Source organism: Chionomys nivalis, chromosome 1 (genome assembly GCF_950005125.1).
Source record: "Chionomys nivalis chromosome 1, mChiNiv1.1, whole genome shotgun sequence".
Taxonomy (NCBI): domain Eukaryota; kingdom Metazoa; phylum Chordata; class Mammalia; order Rodentia; family Cricetidae; genus Chionomys; species Chionomys nivalis.
The window spans coordinates 162,009,271-162,027,166 of NC_080086.1; the positions used below are offsets into that span (position 1 = coordinate 162,009,271).

The 17,896-nt window shown below is 38.5% G+C and overlaps 1 protein-coding gene across 1 annotated transcript in view; it reads right to left on the bottom strand.

Moving 5' to 3' along the window:
* The window catches only part of Mgam2 (maltase-glucoamylase 2 (putative)), a 75,981-nt gene that overhangs the window by 44,209 nt on the left and 13,876 nt on the right, over positions 1–17,896 (bottom strand). Inside the window, exons 10-19 of the mRNA XM_057792906.1 lie at positions 15,889–16,020; positions 15,698–15,796; positions 12,252–12,365; positions 11,281–11,365; positions 8,563–8,680; positions 6,409–6,580; positions 5,766–5,882; positions 1,690–1,844; positions 1,460–1,544; positions 541–597 (exon numbers count right to left, since the gene is read on the bottom strand). Coding sequence (XP_057648889.1) covers positions 541–597; positions 1,460–1,544; positions 1,690–1,844; positions 5,766–5,882; positions 6,409–6,580; positions 8,563–8,680; positions 11,281–11,365; positions 12,252–12,365; positions 15,698–15,796; positions 15,889–16,020 — 1,134 coding nt within the window. The remainder of the gene's footprint in view (positions 1–540; positions 598–1,459; positions 1,545–1,689; positions 1,845–5,765; positions 5,883–6,408; positions 6,581–8,562; positions 8,681–11,280; positions 11,366–12,251; positions 12,366–15,697; positions 15,797–15,888; positions 16,021–17,896) is intronic.

Genomic DNA, 17,896 nt, shown 5'->3' on the forward strand with positions numbered 1-17,896 from the left:
GTCGACTGACTTACTGTGATTGCACTGAGTTCGAATTCTCTGCCTCCACAGACAACAGTCAATGAAATGACTAGTCCTAATTATCAGCACAGCAATCAGATTGAAATGATTGAGTCAGTGAGATTCGGCACACCTACTGCAGTTATTCAAATTTCTTCTGCTGTGGTGTGAATGCTAATGTCCCTCTAAAGTTTATATGTTGGAACATAATGGTGTATGTGATCCTACTAAGGGAAGATTCCTCTGGACAATTGGCTGAGTTACGACAACTCGGTGAGAAGCTTCCACTGATAAAGTTGAGAAAACTTTGATCTTGGACTTTGTAACCTCCAAGAACTGTAGACAACAAAGTTCTGTTGTTTATAAATTATGCAGTGTGAAGTTTTGTATCACACCATCCTGAATGGACTAAGATGCCTCAAAACACACCCATAATCAACTCATTGTAAAGCCTTGTGAAATGTCACCATGAACTCCCAAGACTTCTGTGTTAGAATTGTCTTCAAAGGTCTCTGAAATCATAGAAGCCACCTTACTTACTGTCTCAACGTCATACCAGATGGCATCTGGGATATAAGCTTTTATGTGGTCCACTCCCTAAGGAAATAAAATCAGTAAGCAATATTAGCACACATACCTCCTTATAGTTTAGAAAGTAGTTCCACAGCATTGCCCCTGGACGTCTGAATAATCCAAAGAGCCATTTGAAATCACCCTGTTAAACTAGGGAAAGCACATGAACCAGAAATGCCAAATAGTTTATCCAAAACCAAGCTGTACCTAGACATTGAATTCATTTTGCCTCTGTGCGCATGCATTTTCTAGAAGTAGAGAGTTCCTTTTTAGAGTTATGCCATCATTAGTTCAGAGTAGACTATGCCAACCACATCCACAGGAGAGCAAAACCACTTGTTGAGCAAAGTCAGATGTAGCTGAGACACTACCAGTTCAAACAGCCATTGCTGTGTTAACTCTCTTTTTTTTCTTGATTTCTATGTTAGCAATATTTTTTTAACAAGATTATCAGTATGATATCAGTCCTTCCCCTACACCTTATTTCTTACTCTTGGCTATGATTGTTCCTTCCTGTACTCCATTGTCCCTCCTTACTCTTTACACACCTATTCTGTCTTCCCATCCCATCCCCTCCCAGAGAAGAGGCTATATAGATACTCTGTGCACATGCACCACCCTACACACACCAAGACAATCAAAACCATGTCAGTGCATGGTCACATGCCTAAGAACACAGTTTAAAAGGCAATTTTTATATAGAAAATGTTTTAGTTGATGCGTCATTGGAACCAAGAGTTCTTATTTTCCAAACATTCGTGCTTGCTCTCATTTATATTTGTATTTAGAGTTAAGTATAATCATATATACTCGGCATTTAGATTATTCAACTATCAAACTGCAAGAACCGTAATATCCCATTCCATTATTCAAACTACAAACATACTTCATATAACACAGGCGTGATAAGGAGTCCAGGCCCCCACAAGAACTGTTCATGCACATCCCATGTGGCTGGGTCTTGATAGAACCTAGAAAACAGAGTACACCACAGTGGAGGGAGTGCAGTTTCCAAGAGGAGATAGCAACATATCACATGTCTTAATGGGCCTTGTTACACCAGCGAGGTAAAAAGAATTGATGATCTGGATGGGAGACCTTGGTCTAGAAACTCACTCATGGACGAGGGGCCTTGCTACTGTCTCCCCGAGTGTGTGAGCACGGTAGAAGAGGGTGTAGAGATAGGGTAATAAGGTATAACGGACCATCAGATAATATCTTGAGGATTCCAATAGCAGAGAGTCAGGGCCAAAGGCAGCAGGGTCCTGGTCCTAGAAGGAAATGGAAGCAATTAGTGAATGTTCCTATAGTGAACAAAACGTTTCCCCTAATGAACACAGCCATGTTCTCCAGTCCGGAGAGGGTGCAATACTTCCAGAACTCAATTGATCTTGATCCTCCTTCCTTGCTTTATGGCTGGAAAGACACCAAAGACTGCATGACTTTCCCAATGCAGACATGTAAGCAAGAGGTAGTTTTCACTTGACAGGCTCTTCTCAGCACACACTAGAGGAAGCCCTGAGTGACAAGAAAGTACCACACAGGTTTCAACGGCCATAAAGGGGCCAAAAGGGATCCATTTCCCTCAGCGACACACCAATATACTTTTGAAATCGTTTATATTTCACTTACGAGATAACAAAAATAATTATTTCATCTGAATTTAGTTTTACAATTTTTAAAAATTCGTTTACTTAATTTGCATTGCCTAACTATGATCTACATTCCGATTTTATTTTTCCTCTGGAATTTTGTGAATTTGAAATTTCTAAGGTTTTTTTTTTGTTGTTGTTCTTTTGTTTGGGTTTCTTTGTTTGTTTTTTGGCTTTTTGTTTGTGTGTGTGTGTGTGTGTGTAGTTGCCTCTGTAACTATTTTAACCTTCATAGTTAGCTTCATTTTCTACACCCAAAAAGACAATGGTCTTTGTATTTTCCTTAGTATAGTAACACAACATTTAGAAAGATAGTAAAAACAGATTTTTAGCAGATTTTTATCAAAGAACAAAGAACCATTCAGCAACGAAATCTAATTTTCCTAAAAACTAGAGGTGACATTTGCCATCAGCAGTAGCACTCACTCTTCTCACTCTCTTTGCTGCTCAAAAGATCTGAAAGATGCATATATCACATTTCTCATCCTGTATCACATGATAAAAACAGAAGGTTGGAGAAAATTATGTGAATCTATTCCTCTATTTTTCTTTATAGAAGGCCCAAGTCTTTCCCAAATACAGTCATTCTAGGACCCTAACGTAGAGTTCATGGAAATACTGGGGCCAAACACAAAAGAAAATAGTATTCTTCAGCCTCCATCATCTGGCTTCCAGCTGAGAAAATGCAGAACTGTGATGGGTGTTGTGGTGTTTGAGACCCTGGGATGTGTTTTGCAAGCCCGAAAAACCCAGTTCTCCCTAATTGACTGATGATTAACTTAAGTGCAAATCGTGAGGCCGAATCAATGTAAAGTATTATTTCCATTAGATATTTCACTGTTTTATGGGATTATATCTATATCAACTTCCACAACTTCAACACATAAATTGAAGTGTGCTGAAACTACAGGCTGAGTTTTGAAGACTTGTAACAAAATGTAAGTAACTCAACTACTAATCCCTTATGCTGAACACTAGTTAAATGATAATTCTGTATCTATATTGAGCCACACAAGATATATGCTGTGTCCAAATTTAAATTTAAAAGGGCATGCATAGTTCTTGTTATAATTCCATTGGAAAAGGCTAGTTTAGGAGATTCCTAGCTCTTTACCCTAGTCACCTGGGAGAGCTGAGTGAACTTATCTTCACGAGTCATGACAGGCCATATTTTGTGAATGGCACCTACCTTCCATGCCCTAAATTCTGCTTAGATATTCAGAAACAGTCTGTCTCCAGAACACAAATTAACAAAGGAATCCAAGAATAAAATACTTTGAAGAATTGACTCCGCATCTCTCCACCAGAAGAGACGTGTCATTGCACAAAGTTAAGAGCCTTAACCAAAATAATCATGAACTTACACAAATGAGCTGCTTTTTTTTTGGCATATGTATGTGTGTATACATGTTCTCTTGTGTGCAGATATATTGTCTGAATTAGGACATTTTTTAATTTTATTTGTTTATTTTACATACCAACCACAGCTTCCCCTCTCTCCTTTCCTCCCTCCTCTTTTCTATCCCTACCCCTTCCACTCCTCCTCCATTTCCATTCAGAAGGAGGAAGGCCTCCCATGGGAGTCAACAAAGCATGGCATATCAAGTTGGGGCAGGACCAAACTCATCCCCCTTGTGCTGGGCAAAGCATTCCACCATAGAGAATAGATTCCAAAGAGCCAGCACATCTATCGGGACAGGTCCTGGTCCCACTGCTAGGGACACCACAAAAGACTAAGTCACTGTCACCTATATACATAGTGCCTGGGTTTGTCCCATGCGGACTACCTAGCTGTTGGTTCAGAGTTTATGAGCTCCCAGAAGCTTAGTTCAGAAGTCTCTGTGAGCTTACTCCTTATGATCATGACCTCTCTTGCTTATATTAGGATTTTCAATTGTCATGATAAAACACTATGACCATAAGCTACTTGGGGAGAAAAGGGTTTATTTTGCTTACACATTCATGCCACAGTCAATTATCAAGGGAAATCAAAACAGGAACTCAAATCAAGAAACTTGAGGCAGGAACTGATGCAAAGATGGGGGAAGAGTACCTCCTACTGTCTCCTCATGACGTACTCAGCCTTGCTTCTCACAAAGTCCTGGACCAGAAGCCTATGGGTAGTAGTGCCCATAGTGGTCTGGGTCCTCCTATATAAATCATCAACCAAGAAATACAACATAGCCTTTCCCACAGGCCAGCCAATTCAGGCTCATCTTCCAAAATGTCTCTATCTTGTGTCAAGTTGACATAAAACTAGCAATGCACACACACACACACACAGACATACATGTACAGACATACACATGCGTACACATACACATACATACACACATCCTTGTTTGAATGTGAGTATGGAGAGCCAAAGTTGATGTTGAGTGTCTTCCTTGATACATTTATTTATTAGGCATGATCTTTTGCTGTACTAGAACTAACCCTAACCCCATTTAAGACAGTCTATCTAGTCTGCTTGTTTTGGAGGTCCCCTGCCTCTACCTCTGGAATGCTGGAATCACAGGCCACTGCCACACCTGCCCAGCTTTTACCAGAACCATTCTAATGCTGTTCTTTACATTTGTGCTGTGAGCATTTTACCCATTAGTTATCTCCAAGGCTGTTTTAATGGGCTTATTAAAACCAAAGCCATTCAGTTTGAAATATTTCAATTGCAACTTATTTTATTAAAATAAACAGAAAATCACGTTATTTGTTCCTGTTGCATTATAAACACCTTAAGAAAAACTTTGAACATTTCTGTAGACTTGGCCATCAAAAAAAATATTATTTTAGGTAAAAAGGATAATGGTATGGGAAGTAATAGAGGGTGGGTCTCCCAAGCTACTCATAAAAATCAGGATGTTATAACCAGGTAAAGAACATTTTAGGTCACTGACTTAACCATAATCTTACTTGTTCTCTCTTATATATAAGAAATCTTTACCATATTATATTAATATTTATATTGATTTATTATGTAGATTATCATAATATATTGATATAGTAATAGTTTTATCAATAGTTTACATTAATATAAAAATTGATCTCCTGGTGTTCTATCTTGTACATGTTGATAACAAGTGATTGAAGCAGCCTAGCTTTTGTTGGTGGTGCTGGTAGTATTAGGCATTGAATTCAGGGCCCCACATGTGCGTCGTTGTATGTTTTGAGACAGGTCTTCTTATGTAGGTTTGGCTGACCTAGAACTTGCAACTTTCCTCTCACCTCTTTCTGTTGAGTGCTGGGATTAACAGGCATAAGCTCCCATGCCCCCATTACCAGCACAGAAGATGTGCCAAAAGTTCTCACCTTTGTGAATGAGTCTTTGACAGCAATTAAATATATAAATATTCATCCTTCTTACATTTTCATCCTTGTACCCTCCCTTTTAGACATGTCACTCAAGATTTAGCTTCTAAAGGTAAAGCTTCATAAGGATTTAGCTTCATGATTGAGGAGTGAAGGCCAGTATGTAGAATTTTCTATAATCCCTCTTTAAAAGCAAGTGGATATCATTCAAGAACTCTTCTTTTAGGAACTCACCCTGTACGCAGGGCCATTGTGATTCCTGGACAATGGGTAAAATGCTCCAAGTTGCATCCATCTTCTGCAGAGTTCCTCTGTGACATTGTTTCTATAGCCACAGATGTTGGCCCCTACCTGGAGAATTAGCACACATGGAAACAAGTGATTACTAGCAAGGCAAAATCATTCACTATATTCTTACGTAGAGAAGGAAAGAGGATCTTTTTCTGATATTATTTAACACTTAAAAGACCCCAAACTCTCAAAGCAAGCACCAGAGAAACAAGAGGATTCTCATTATAGGATACACTGAGCAAACTTTCTAGACAGGATGCTGGTATCAAAGGTATTTTCTTATCATTCAGTTCCCAGTCTCCACCTTTCCTATTCACTGGTGCTTTCCTGGCAGAATTTTCTTTTCTTATACTCATACATTTGGTTCATAGTAATTATTTTCTACTTACAGAGACTGTATGGAAGATAAACTAATGTTATAAATGTTAACATTTATATCGTTCTGTCTTCAGAACCATCTTGCAGCACACATAGAAATTGATTTTGCCAAAATGTCGACAATAAGACATGTTCCTTATCATTACAAACACCTTAAAAATAGTAATTAAAAGAATAACAAAGGATCAAGGTGGAGAATGAGGCTTACCATGGGGATTCCAAATAAGTTAAACTCAAGGATGCTGGGGATGGACCATCGGAGGTCATCCCAGGTGGCTGCATTGTTTCCGAGCCAATGAGCAGCAAATTTGCCAGACCCAGCAAAGGTAGAACGTGATAAGATGAAGTTCCTCTTGGGTGAGAAGACAGTACCCAGGGCCCTGAAAAAGAATTCAGTCAGTTGTGTGTGAGGCGATCTGTGATCATTTAGAACCCAGTGTATCCCAAATGCAGCAATGGGTTTTTCATCCTAATAGAAAATAACAAAATCAAAATATCAAAACCTAGGTTTGCAAACAAATCTGCCATTTTAATTGTTTCCTCTCACTTCTGAGTAAGGATTAACATCCTGTATAAGATAATACAGATCATTTCCAGCCTCCAAAGAAATTACTTCAGACTCTTATACTCCTGATCACATCTTTTGTGAATTCTACATCTTGTTGGATATGATTTTGGTCAGGCTCTTTTGGAGGATGATGTATGCCACACATATATCACAGTGAGTTGGATCTTGGTCCCATCTACTCTAACTGTTTTTTTCCCTTGCATCCTTTCAGGAAGTCCTTACTGCCTGGCGTATAACCCTGCCTAATATAATCCTGGATCAAGTTCAAGCCACATCTTGGTGAGGACAAAAAGACTCTTTACCCTCATTATCTTTATTGCACCATGAATCATAGATTAAAGGAAGATGTGTTCAGCCTAGACGAAATGAAACCGAAACAGGATCAGGAAAGCAGTTGAGAGGTTACAGTTGAGAGAAGTCATTTATGCAGTATGAACTAGACAATGTGCATCCTTTTGACAGTTTAGAGAGAAATAGAACTTATTGGAGATCTTTCTATTTCTCTTCCTCCCTTGTGTGAGTCTGGCCTATTTATGATCATTTCATGGTTTCTAAGAAGATGTTCCCTCTGTCAGCCTAGCCTCCTGGCTGCTGTCCCCAAACTGTTCTTTCAATTAAGATTGTGCTATACCTTCAGTAGATTCACCCCTCCAGTTCTGATGTGCTGACCTCACTGAATGAAAAGTTTTGAATTTTGGCAGGCGAAATGCAGGTCTGAAGAAGTAACTAAGAGTGACTCAAACATTTACTTTTTAAGTATAACAGTACCTCATGTCCAAAGGCCAAGTCCATTATCTTTACTGTTTTCTAGAAATTTAACCTGCTTTCCCAAGCTAAGGCATGCCATAAAGACACCTAGTTATTACTGAATCATAGTTACTTTTTAACTATTAACCACAATTCTTGGAACATTCTAACCAAGCCAATTATGATTTTATAGCACCTTTATCACCAAGAGACAATGGCAGTGAAGCAATCAAAACCTTTTTTCCTTCTCACCATTCTCTGACTCATGCGACTCACTCACTCTCCCACTCAACCCTCACTCGTAGACACAAGTATCCAGCAGGGAGGGCATATTAGATCAGAAAGGGACTGATGGGAACATCATTGCAGTTCTGTCTTTGTGGAGATGAGGAAACAGAGTCTTGTTTGTTTGGTTTGTTTTTTAAGAAAGATAGGAAAAGGAGAGGAGGAGGGGATGAAGGAGGAAGACAGAAAAAAAAAGAAGCAGGGGTGGGGGAGAACAAAGGCAGAGGAAGGGTAGGAGAGACAGACACCATCTGTCTGGCTTTCAACACTGTCATGACTTTCTATTACACTAGGCTGACCAGGAGAGAAAGAATCTTTGTCATCTTTGTCCAGAAAATGCATATGTTTTAATGGCAGTGAAAGCAAACCCCAAGAAGAACACTGGTTCTTGATTATATTTCTTGTCTTTTCTCATTTCTGCCTTTTCTCGTTCCCTCCCTTCTTCCTCTTCTCATTCTCTATCTTTCTTCTCTCCAAGAAAATAGAAGAAATGTGAGCCCCAACTGCCTTATATTTTATTGCTTGTGATTATCGTTGAAATGACAATGTGCCTTAGCCCAAAACAAATCAAAATTAAACTTACACAGAAAAACCAAACTTTATGCATATTGAGTACTACTATATGCCAGTTTCTGTATTCTTATAATCACGCAAAAACTTCAACAACATATTTATGCAAGAGAATCCCCTCTGCTGGTCACCTCTCACATTTTACCACCCACCTTCCCAAATCCAGAACCAGGTAGACAAGCAAAATCTTACAAATCTGTGACTCTTGACATGGTGTAGCCATAGATGCTGTGGACATCATAGTGAAGGCCTGAGTAAAATTCTGTGTCCATGCAGAGGGTTCCTACCAACAGTGAGCCATCCAGGACACCTAGAAAAAACATCAGTTCGACAAATCTCCGCTGAGAAACTGCAACAAAATAGACACCCAACCCTTTTCCTCCTAATTACTGTACCTTCACCAATCCCCGCTTGATGAAAAACCCTTTCCTCATTTTAAATGCTACTCTTTACTGCTTCCTACATCAGGACTAAGCTGAACCAGCCATTGATTCTCCAAAGCTCACCAAGCATGGTAGCAAGTGGAGGCACCTGAGGACCCCTCTCAATTGAACATTGGAGCACTGGGCATTGGATCTGAGATTAAACACAAAGCACCTACTGTCTATATACGTACACTTAATCTAAGAGGACTACATGCACAGTGTTCAAGGAAGAGTGATGCAAATAGGAGCATATTCTCTTTGGAGCAGGAGATTTAACTGAATGGTAAGCTGTAAGGAAAGTTATGTGTCTGGCAGTTTGTGAGATTCACAACTATGTTAATTATGAGTGGAATATTAAAATTTTCCTAAGGCCAAAGGTAGTTGCCTTTGTGGCATTGTCATGGTAACATGTACTATGTGGTCATAAAATCATGAAAATGGCTCAATTGGGAGGGAACAAGGCTAGTCTCATGTTAATAAGCAAAGGACTCTGGGGTGAAATGAGGTGTATGTCAGAGCAAGTGGGTAGTGATGTAATGAGGTTTTACACAGAAAGACAAAAAAAGCAAAAAACTTAAGAAGAAGAATATTAAGAAATTAAGAAACAAAAGTGATAAATTGATCTAGAATGACAATAAAACGCGTAGAAAACCCAGACTCGGTAGAGAAGAATGAAGTTGTTAGGTGATCATGAAGATTTTGCAAAAGGTTAAACGTTTCAACTGATAGAAATTCAGCACTCCTTCAGTGGCCAGAGGGGAAATGAGAAGCAACTAAACCTTGTCTCAGGACCAAGGGTGGACTATAAAGGGTGGACAACCAGGACAAAGTTGTTAGAGGCTGTCCAGATGCCCACCCACACAGTACTATTCTAGATGTTCAGGGGTTTGTTTGTGAAGATAAACTTCTCTTGAATTGGACCTGTGCCTATGAGGTCAGATTCTGGCAAAAAAAAAAAAAAAAAAAAAAAAAAACCTCTCCTCCATCTCATCAAATCCTCTTTACCGTCTCCCCCTTCACCTATGATGTTCGATCCAAAGGCCTTTGTCGTGGGAGAACCAGACAATGCAAGAAGCAGTATCTTTGGTCCTCAGCTTGGATTCAGGCTACGCATACCTCACTACAGTGTGACTTAAACAAAGTACACACTTTGATAGTGTTGATACACTGAGACCCTGGGGCTTCCTTTTCCCCATACTGTAGTCTACTCTACACTGTCTATCAGTGATGGCTATCTCCAATAGTCAACTTTTCAGACCAGATCCAGAGCGTTCGTGGTAGTACAGCTATGTACTTGACTGGGTTTAGAATCCAAGATCTGTGAGACACACTTCAGGGTTTGTCTGTTCTTCCAGGGAGGTTTAACTGAGGAGCGCAGATCTGAAGGTGGGTGGTATCATCCCATGGCCCGAGAACTCAAACTGAATAAAGAGGTTGATGAGTAGCAGTGTTCACCGCTGCCTTCCTACAGGGGTGAACAGCTGCCATGATGCATGATATTCCTCCTATCTGTGAGCCAGAATGATGACGCCTTCATTCCAGAAACTGTTGAAACTGTTTTTGCTGGGAATTTTGTCACAAAAGGAAAAAAAGGTGACTAACACACTACCTCATTGGCATGCAAATGCACATATTCTTCGGGAGATAAGGAAACCACTCTTGACTTGAAATAGGAGCAATAAATAAGACATTGAAAGAGCAACTGAGGCTTAATCTTTATCACTAATGAGAAAAGAGACATAGAAAGGAAGAAAAATATTATAGATTTACTTCAATTCAATAAAGTCTTATGAAATATTGTAAAATTCTCATAAAGTTTAAAGTAAAAAGAAAAGCTACTTTAATGCCAATCTCCATTAAACTTGGAAGAACTGATGTTTTAAACTATGGCTAGGGCTGGAGAAATGGCTCAGTGGTTAAGAGCACTGACTGTTCTTCCAGAGGACCTGGGTTCATTTCCCAGTACCCGCATGGCAGCTCACAACTGTAACTCCAACTTCAGGGAATCTGACACCCTCACAGAGAAATACAAGTAGGCAAAACACCAATGCACACAAAGAAAAAAGAAAATCATTAAGCTACGGCTACTAAAAAGGATGACGGAAGGAGAGATGGGAAGGAGAGGGAGGGAAACATGAGATAATATGAATTGTAGATATGTAGTTTAGACTTAGAGTTCTTAAAATTTCTTCCAGAAATTGTATGAATGCAGTGAGTTGGATAAAAGAATCTAGTAGAGCTCTTGTGGAAGGGCTACTAATTGAAGAGTTTGGGGGAACATGGGGCAGGGGTATCAGATTAGCACTTTAACCACATGCTGCCCCTTGCAGTAAAAGGCAGTCGTGGCCAGGAGGTACCATATAGTCTTGCAGATGTCTGGGGATTCATTGGGCTGGGAAGCTAATTGCTCCTGGCCAGGCTGATTGGCCCTAAAGTTATTTGACTGTGTCTGTTTCCAGGAGGGCAGGCAAACAGGAACACTTACTGGGAATGAAAGGAGGGGAGTTCAAGTCATTCGAATCACACCTGACATTGGAACCTTGAAGAAGTGTAGAGAGTTCATCCATTTCCTTCAGAGACAAAATGCACAAGGTGGAAAATGTATTAATATAAAATTAGCTGGGCAGGAAGTGCTTATAACTAGAAGCAGGATATCCAGGTCTCCTCTTAGCTGTTTTCAGCATTTTAAACAGCTTCTCCAGCTCTCCTTGGCCTTTGTATCATTTTTATAAAAATAAGAAATCTTGATTATATTGTATCAAAGTTGTATTACAGTTCTAAGTAGTACTGAGCATATTTTAATTTTATATACTTATTTAATCTACTAATTAAGATATATAATTTCAAAGATTGATCTTTACCTTATAAATTATGAAATTTTTATGACTGGTGCTACTGTTTCAACATATTTTAACTGCTAAGGACAGGGTAATATTCTTTCTCTTAATTTTCTCTATTTTATATTCTACTGAGGAACAATAAAAGATTATAATTGAGGTCAAATATATTTTTAAGATGAATTAAAAATAAAATAATGTCTAATCTTGCTGAAGTTTTAAAAGATACCTCCTCAGTTGTCTATAACAGAAACCACAAAGCCCTCATTAAGTTGTTTTTAATGAGTAACTCTTCATAAACCAATGCAGTAAATTTAGCAGCCATCACCTTTAATGAGGCCATCTTACAAGCAGAAATAGAGTTAATTTTAAAAAAGTAATTCCTTAAGAAAACAAAGGACTTTATCAAAATGGAACAATCAGTTGGTGGCAAATGTAGAATAAGAATATGATATTTTAGGAGCCCAATTTCCTGGATGTATATTGGACATGAAACAAAAAAAATTATATATGCCAGTATGTCAATCAAAGTATTTTATTATGGATCAAGGGTAACATCCATAAGAAATTTTGTCTTGTCCACGTCCAATGGATATTTGAATTTGGAACAATAACTTACAATCCACACACCATCAAACTCCAGACGATTGTAAAATTCACTGAGCTGCTGGGTCCACCATGGAATAGAGGCTGGGTTGGAAAAGTCTGGAAAGACTGACTCTCCTGGATAACTCTGTAGAACAAAGTGCAAAGTGGTGGTAGTATATGAAATTGCTCGCTGCTATTTCATTTTACCAGAAACCTCAGATTACTTATTATTTAGAATCAGATTTGCCTTTCTGCCAGCAAAATCCAAACTTGCAATAAAATACTTGCAAGGATCCAAAGGAAGGAAAAAAGGAAGAAAAGCCTACTGATTAGATGAAAGCCCATGATATACCCTTTTCTATCTAAAAATGTGTATTTTCAGACTGTAAGTCCAGTTAGCAGATGCGAGATAATGTCTTCTGAATGTAACAAGGAAGCTGTACCGATGAAGTACCAACAACATGGCTGCCATAGCAAGACTTGTGCAATGACAACACCAATCGGCATGCCAAGGTGAATGGGAGAAATGTCATGAGGACCGACTCCTATACGAAGCTACAGACGATCAACAGTTGCTGATAAAGGAAGAATCAGTCTTCCCCAGCGATGATGCCCCTGATAGGTTATCCAGTCCCAGTGGTCAGCTCAAAACACATGTACATAAGAAAAACACTGGATAGCCTCAGAAGATTACAGTCATAATCTTTGGGAATATAGATATAGATATATTTAAAGAATAAGAGGCCATGAATTTGAGAATGAGCTGAGGACAGAGAAGTTGGTGGAGTTTGGAAAAAGAGGTGCTGAACAATGTAAATGTAGCCATAAAAAATTTCTCAAAAAATAAACTTTTAAAAATTAAAATAAAATTCTGAACCATCCAAGTGTTTAATATTTTAAGAGAATGACTATGCATGCTGAATCTATTGTTAATTTAAGATTATATAAACCTGTTTTGAGCAATTGTTATAAGTAATATGCTGATTTCATCATATAAACAACATTTTATAAATGCTCAAATAATGTTACTCCTACTCCTATCAAAAGTGTACAATGCCGTGTCTCTGTCTTTTCTATATCTATCAAACTGTAAGTCTAGGCACCTTCCACAAACACACAAAGGTACATAAATAGCCAAATTATTATACATCTGGCTTACCAAAAACATAAACCAAACTATAATATTCTTGCTGATTTTCTCTATAATATAGATTGGGAATTTGGAATAATTTTATATTTGTATAATTTAATGGTTATATTTAAGTAAAGTGCAAAATTTAAAAAATATGTTCTTTGCTGTGATGGTACACTCCTTTAATCCCAGTACTCGGGAGGCAGAGACAGAAAGATCTCTGTGAGTTCGAGGACAGCCTGTTCTACAGAGCAAGTTCCAGGACAGCCAGAGCTATACATAGAAACCCTGTCGCAATTTTTTTTTTTAAAAAAAGGGGTTCTTTGGCATTTTCAGACACATAATCAATGCATTCTAATTACTCTTGGCCCCTCCCCTCCCTCATCTTCTTCCCAATCCATCAACCCCCTCTTCCTTACAAATCAATTTTCCATATTCATGTATATTTGTTTTGTTTTGGCATCCAACAGCTTTAACAAGAGCCATTATAAAATGCGAACAATTTTTACTACAGAAGATAAAAGCTTAAAATTAGCTGGCTGTGGTGGTACAAGCCTTTAATGCCAGCTCTCAGGAGGGAAAGACAGACTGATTTCTGTGGGTTTCAGACTAGCCTGGTCTACAGAATGAGTTCCAGGATAGCCAGGGCACAGAGAAACCCTGTCTTAAAAAAACCAAAACCAAATAATAATAAAACAATAACAATAAATAACAAAAAGGTGAGCAATCAAAAAACCTTAAAATTCCCTTTTTAAATGTGTTAGGCTATTGATTCTTTGTTTTAGTTGATGGACATCAAGTAATAATACAGGCAATTTTCACATCTCAAGGTTTTGCAACAGAATCCCAACAGCATCATAAGAGAGCCAAGCTAACTCCACTGTAACCCAATTTATTTGCAACACCCCACAGTTTGCTTCTGCTACAATCATCTAATGCCCTAGAAGAAATGATTCACCTTATTCACTGGTCAATTGAAGCAGTCAAGTAATACTTGTCTTAATCATAAAAATTCTTCATTGAAGCCCATCCAAACACCCCACCCTACTAAAATGACTCATCCAATTGGGGATAACTTTTAAGCAACCACAATTTGTGTTTGATGGTGGCCTTTGATCTCTATTATTGCATGAAAATGTGTCTATCTGGTGCTTTAGAGATTCATCTCTAACAGTGAAAGCAAAAGTTTGTGATATGAGAGGGTCTCTGTCTATGTGTTATTTTCATTGGTTAATAAACTGCCTTTGCCTTTTGATAGGACAGCAGCTTAGATAGGCGGAGTAGACTGAACAGAATGCTGGGAGAAAGAAAGCAGAGTCAGGCAGTCGCCATGAAGCTCTGGCCCAAGATGGATATAGGTTTGAATCTTCCTGGTAAGCCACCATCTCGTGGTGCTACACACGTTAATAGAAATGGGTAAATCAAGATGTGAGAGTTAGCTGGTAAAAGGCTAGAGCTAATGGGCTAAGCAGTGTTTAAATGAATACAATTTGTGTGTTGTTATTTCAGGTGTAAAGCTAGCTGTGTGGGAACCAGGCAGGACAAAAAACTAGCCTGCTCACCTCCTCACTACAGGTTTGGTTTGGATGAAGAACTTTGTGTAGCTTAATAGAGAATTAAGAGCAATGAAAAGGAAAAGTAATTCAAATGAACAAAGTCAAGGAAATAAACTAAGTGAGCAGAGTGAAGGACAGGCTTTAAACACCAAAAAGAGAGTTTTGGAAAGTGAACAGCCCAGGAACTATAAATATTACACTATGACATGGGTTTCTGGAAATTATGTACCAACTGTTATGAATTTCACACAATTCAGTTATCTGGGCTAACTTTATGTATAACTGGAATTAAAGGTTAGTGACATGAATCCTCTGAAAGTACATAGTCTTACAAGGATTGTTGTTCTGAAAATCAGTTCTTTGTTCATTTATTCCAGTTCCTTAAACTGATACCATGGAGTCTAGCCTGGGCTTTAGCTATAAGTTTTGTGTAAATTAAAAAATGTATTGTCTGAACTGGATTCTACATTCATCATGAGCTACTTGCTACAATACTGAAGCTGAATTTGACATCTCAGGGAAGAGACATTGAGAGGCAGTCAGACTTAAAATGATTTTCTACCATGGCATATTTGTTTTCTATTATCTGAAATGTTAGTGAGTCTGGGATAGCTTTTCATATCTCCTAGAATTTTAATTACTTTATTATTTTATCTAGTAGTTTAAAATAGAATAAAACTACTAAAATTATAAAAGTATCAATATTAGAACTTGATTTCCACCTATCTTCATATAAAAAGTATAACCTTCACCCAAAGTACTATTATTTTGAGTTTCTTGAGAAATTACCTCCCCAACCGCAAAGCCGCTGGAGCTCATGATCCACACTCTGCTCTGGCTTCCATTCCTGTAGGCCTCATAGCTATGGTTCTTGAAGATGCCAGGGTTCTAGTAAATAAGCAGGGTATAAATGTCATTCTGGTAAGTGTCTTTTGCAACTAAAGCAAAAATGAGGCACCAAGCTAAGTGTTTGAACATACCAGAATAATTACATATTTCTGTCCATTGTCATGGAGGTCCTTAACCAACTCTGTAAGATTGGAGTAAGCCTTTTCATCAATCGTGAAATCTTTCTTTTCGTCCATGTAGTCTATGTCTGAGTATTGCACATCCTGAAAGACAGCTCAGAGCAGTTAGAACCTAGGAAACAGTCACCTTGCTGATTGGAAAGTTCTCAACTCTAGTTCCTACCCATTAAAATAGAAGTCATATAGCGCCACAGTCCTGGGATTCCCCAAACTTGTCTGACTTGGGTGCTGGCTATATAGCACGTATTCATCAAATGTGTGTTTGAATGGGCATGTGAGGGAACTTATAACCACAAACACTTTAGCTTTCAAACAGCAAGTCAAAATATAAGCTGGTAGGAAGAGAAAGGGGTCTCTTACTCTGTTAAACTGCTGGAGGAATGGATAATAATGTTAGGTGACAAAGAAATATAGAGATTTAACAAACCAGATTCTCTTATGTGCATTGTTTGTATGTTTGTATATCAACATGTGAGGACAGGATGCGATTCTTAATGAGACTGAAATATAAAGCGGTTAAAGCTCATTTCCCAGTCACTTGAATGAGGAGATAAAAGCTGACTAGGACTTGGGTGTAGATACTTCACTCTGGATAGTCTTTCTTTTTCCAGTCTTCCATGTACTCCATGATAATACAAAAGTCTCACATAAGTTCTTAATGTGGCTTGAGGCTTGCTGCCCAATGTGGTATCACCTGCTCTGATCCCTAGTAATTACTTAGGCCCTTAGGTGCCACACATGTCCATAGAGAGGGGACCTTCTAATCAGGAAAGAAGAATTCATTTGCTTTTGTAACACCAGCAGAAGCAGAGGAGGCCAGACCCCCCAAAATACTACAAATAGAGTCACAAGAATGATTTCTACAAATTGGCCCTTCTAGCTAGGTGGTGGTGGTGGCGCACGCCTTTAATCCCAGCACTCAAGAGGCAGAGGCAGGTAGATCTCAGTGAGTTCAAGGCCAGCCTGGTCTACAAAGCGAGTTTTGGGATAGTCAGGACTGTTTCACAGAGAAACCTGATCTCAAAAAAACAAAAACAAGAACAAAACCAAACCAAAACAAAATTGACCCTTCTGATTAGTAGTGCAATCCTGGAAAAGTAAACCACACATTTCCTCATACATAAAATAGTGATAAATGAGAGCCAGCCACAACTGAGAAAGTTTTTCTAAATTGATACAGGAAGGCAAAATATGGGTCTATTTCTTCCTGGAACTGAGTGTTTTCAGACAGTATACACAAAGAAAGTAAAGTTAATTCCTATCAATTTTCCCTCAGTACCAAACAACCTGGTGTAAATATTTCTCCTAAGAAATTTGGTTTCTGTGTCTGCCCTCTTGGATTCTCTGAGATCAGACCAAATTCATTCTCACCCAGACAGTTTTCCAGCAAATGCTAAACACATAGCCATATGTCTCAACTGAAGTTCCAAAGCCTGAAGAATTTGTCCTTAGGGAATTCTTTTGACAGCTTCATTGACCATGTGAGTGAGGAGTTTATCAGCGATTAGACACTTGGAGTTATCTTTTGATTTGCTGGAGAACTTTGAACATCATAAATCCTGTGCAACTAGGGAGCTCCAGAGTTAATCTGGAAGGAGTTTTGCAAGGTTGCTATGGAATTAGTTTACTGTAAATCATTATTATCATCTTCAGCTCTTGCTGACCTCATCACTATGTGTTGATTTCACTCATAAAATTGCAGCTCAGATTGACAGTGTTCACACTCAGGGCTAGATGCATTATGCAAGGTATTTTCTCACCCCCCTCCCCGGGGTAAGTGTAAAATTTTTACTTTTTAAAGTAAATCCACCTATTAATTAACTAACCCATCATGTCACAGAGATATGAAAAGATAAGACTAAAATTCAAGTCCTTTGGCTCCATAAACGCTGCCCTTGCATGGGCATATGAACAATTCAGCATATTAATTTCTCTGGCTGTTTGTGCCTCTATCGATCTA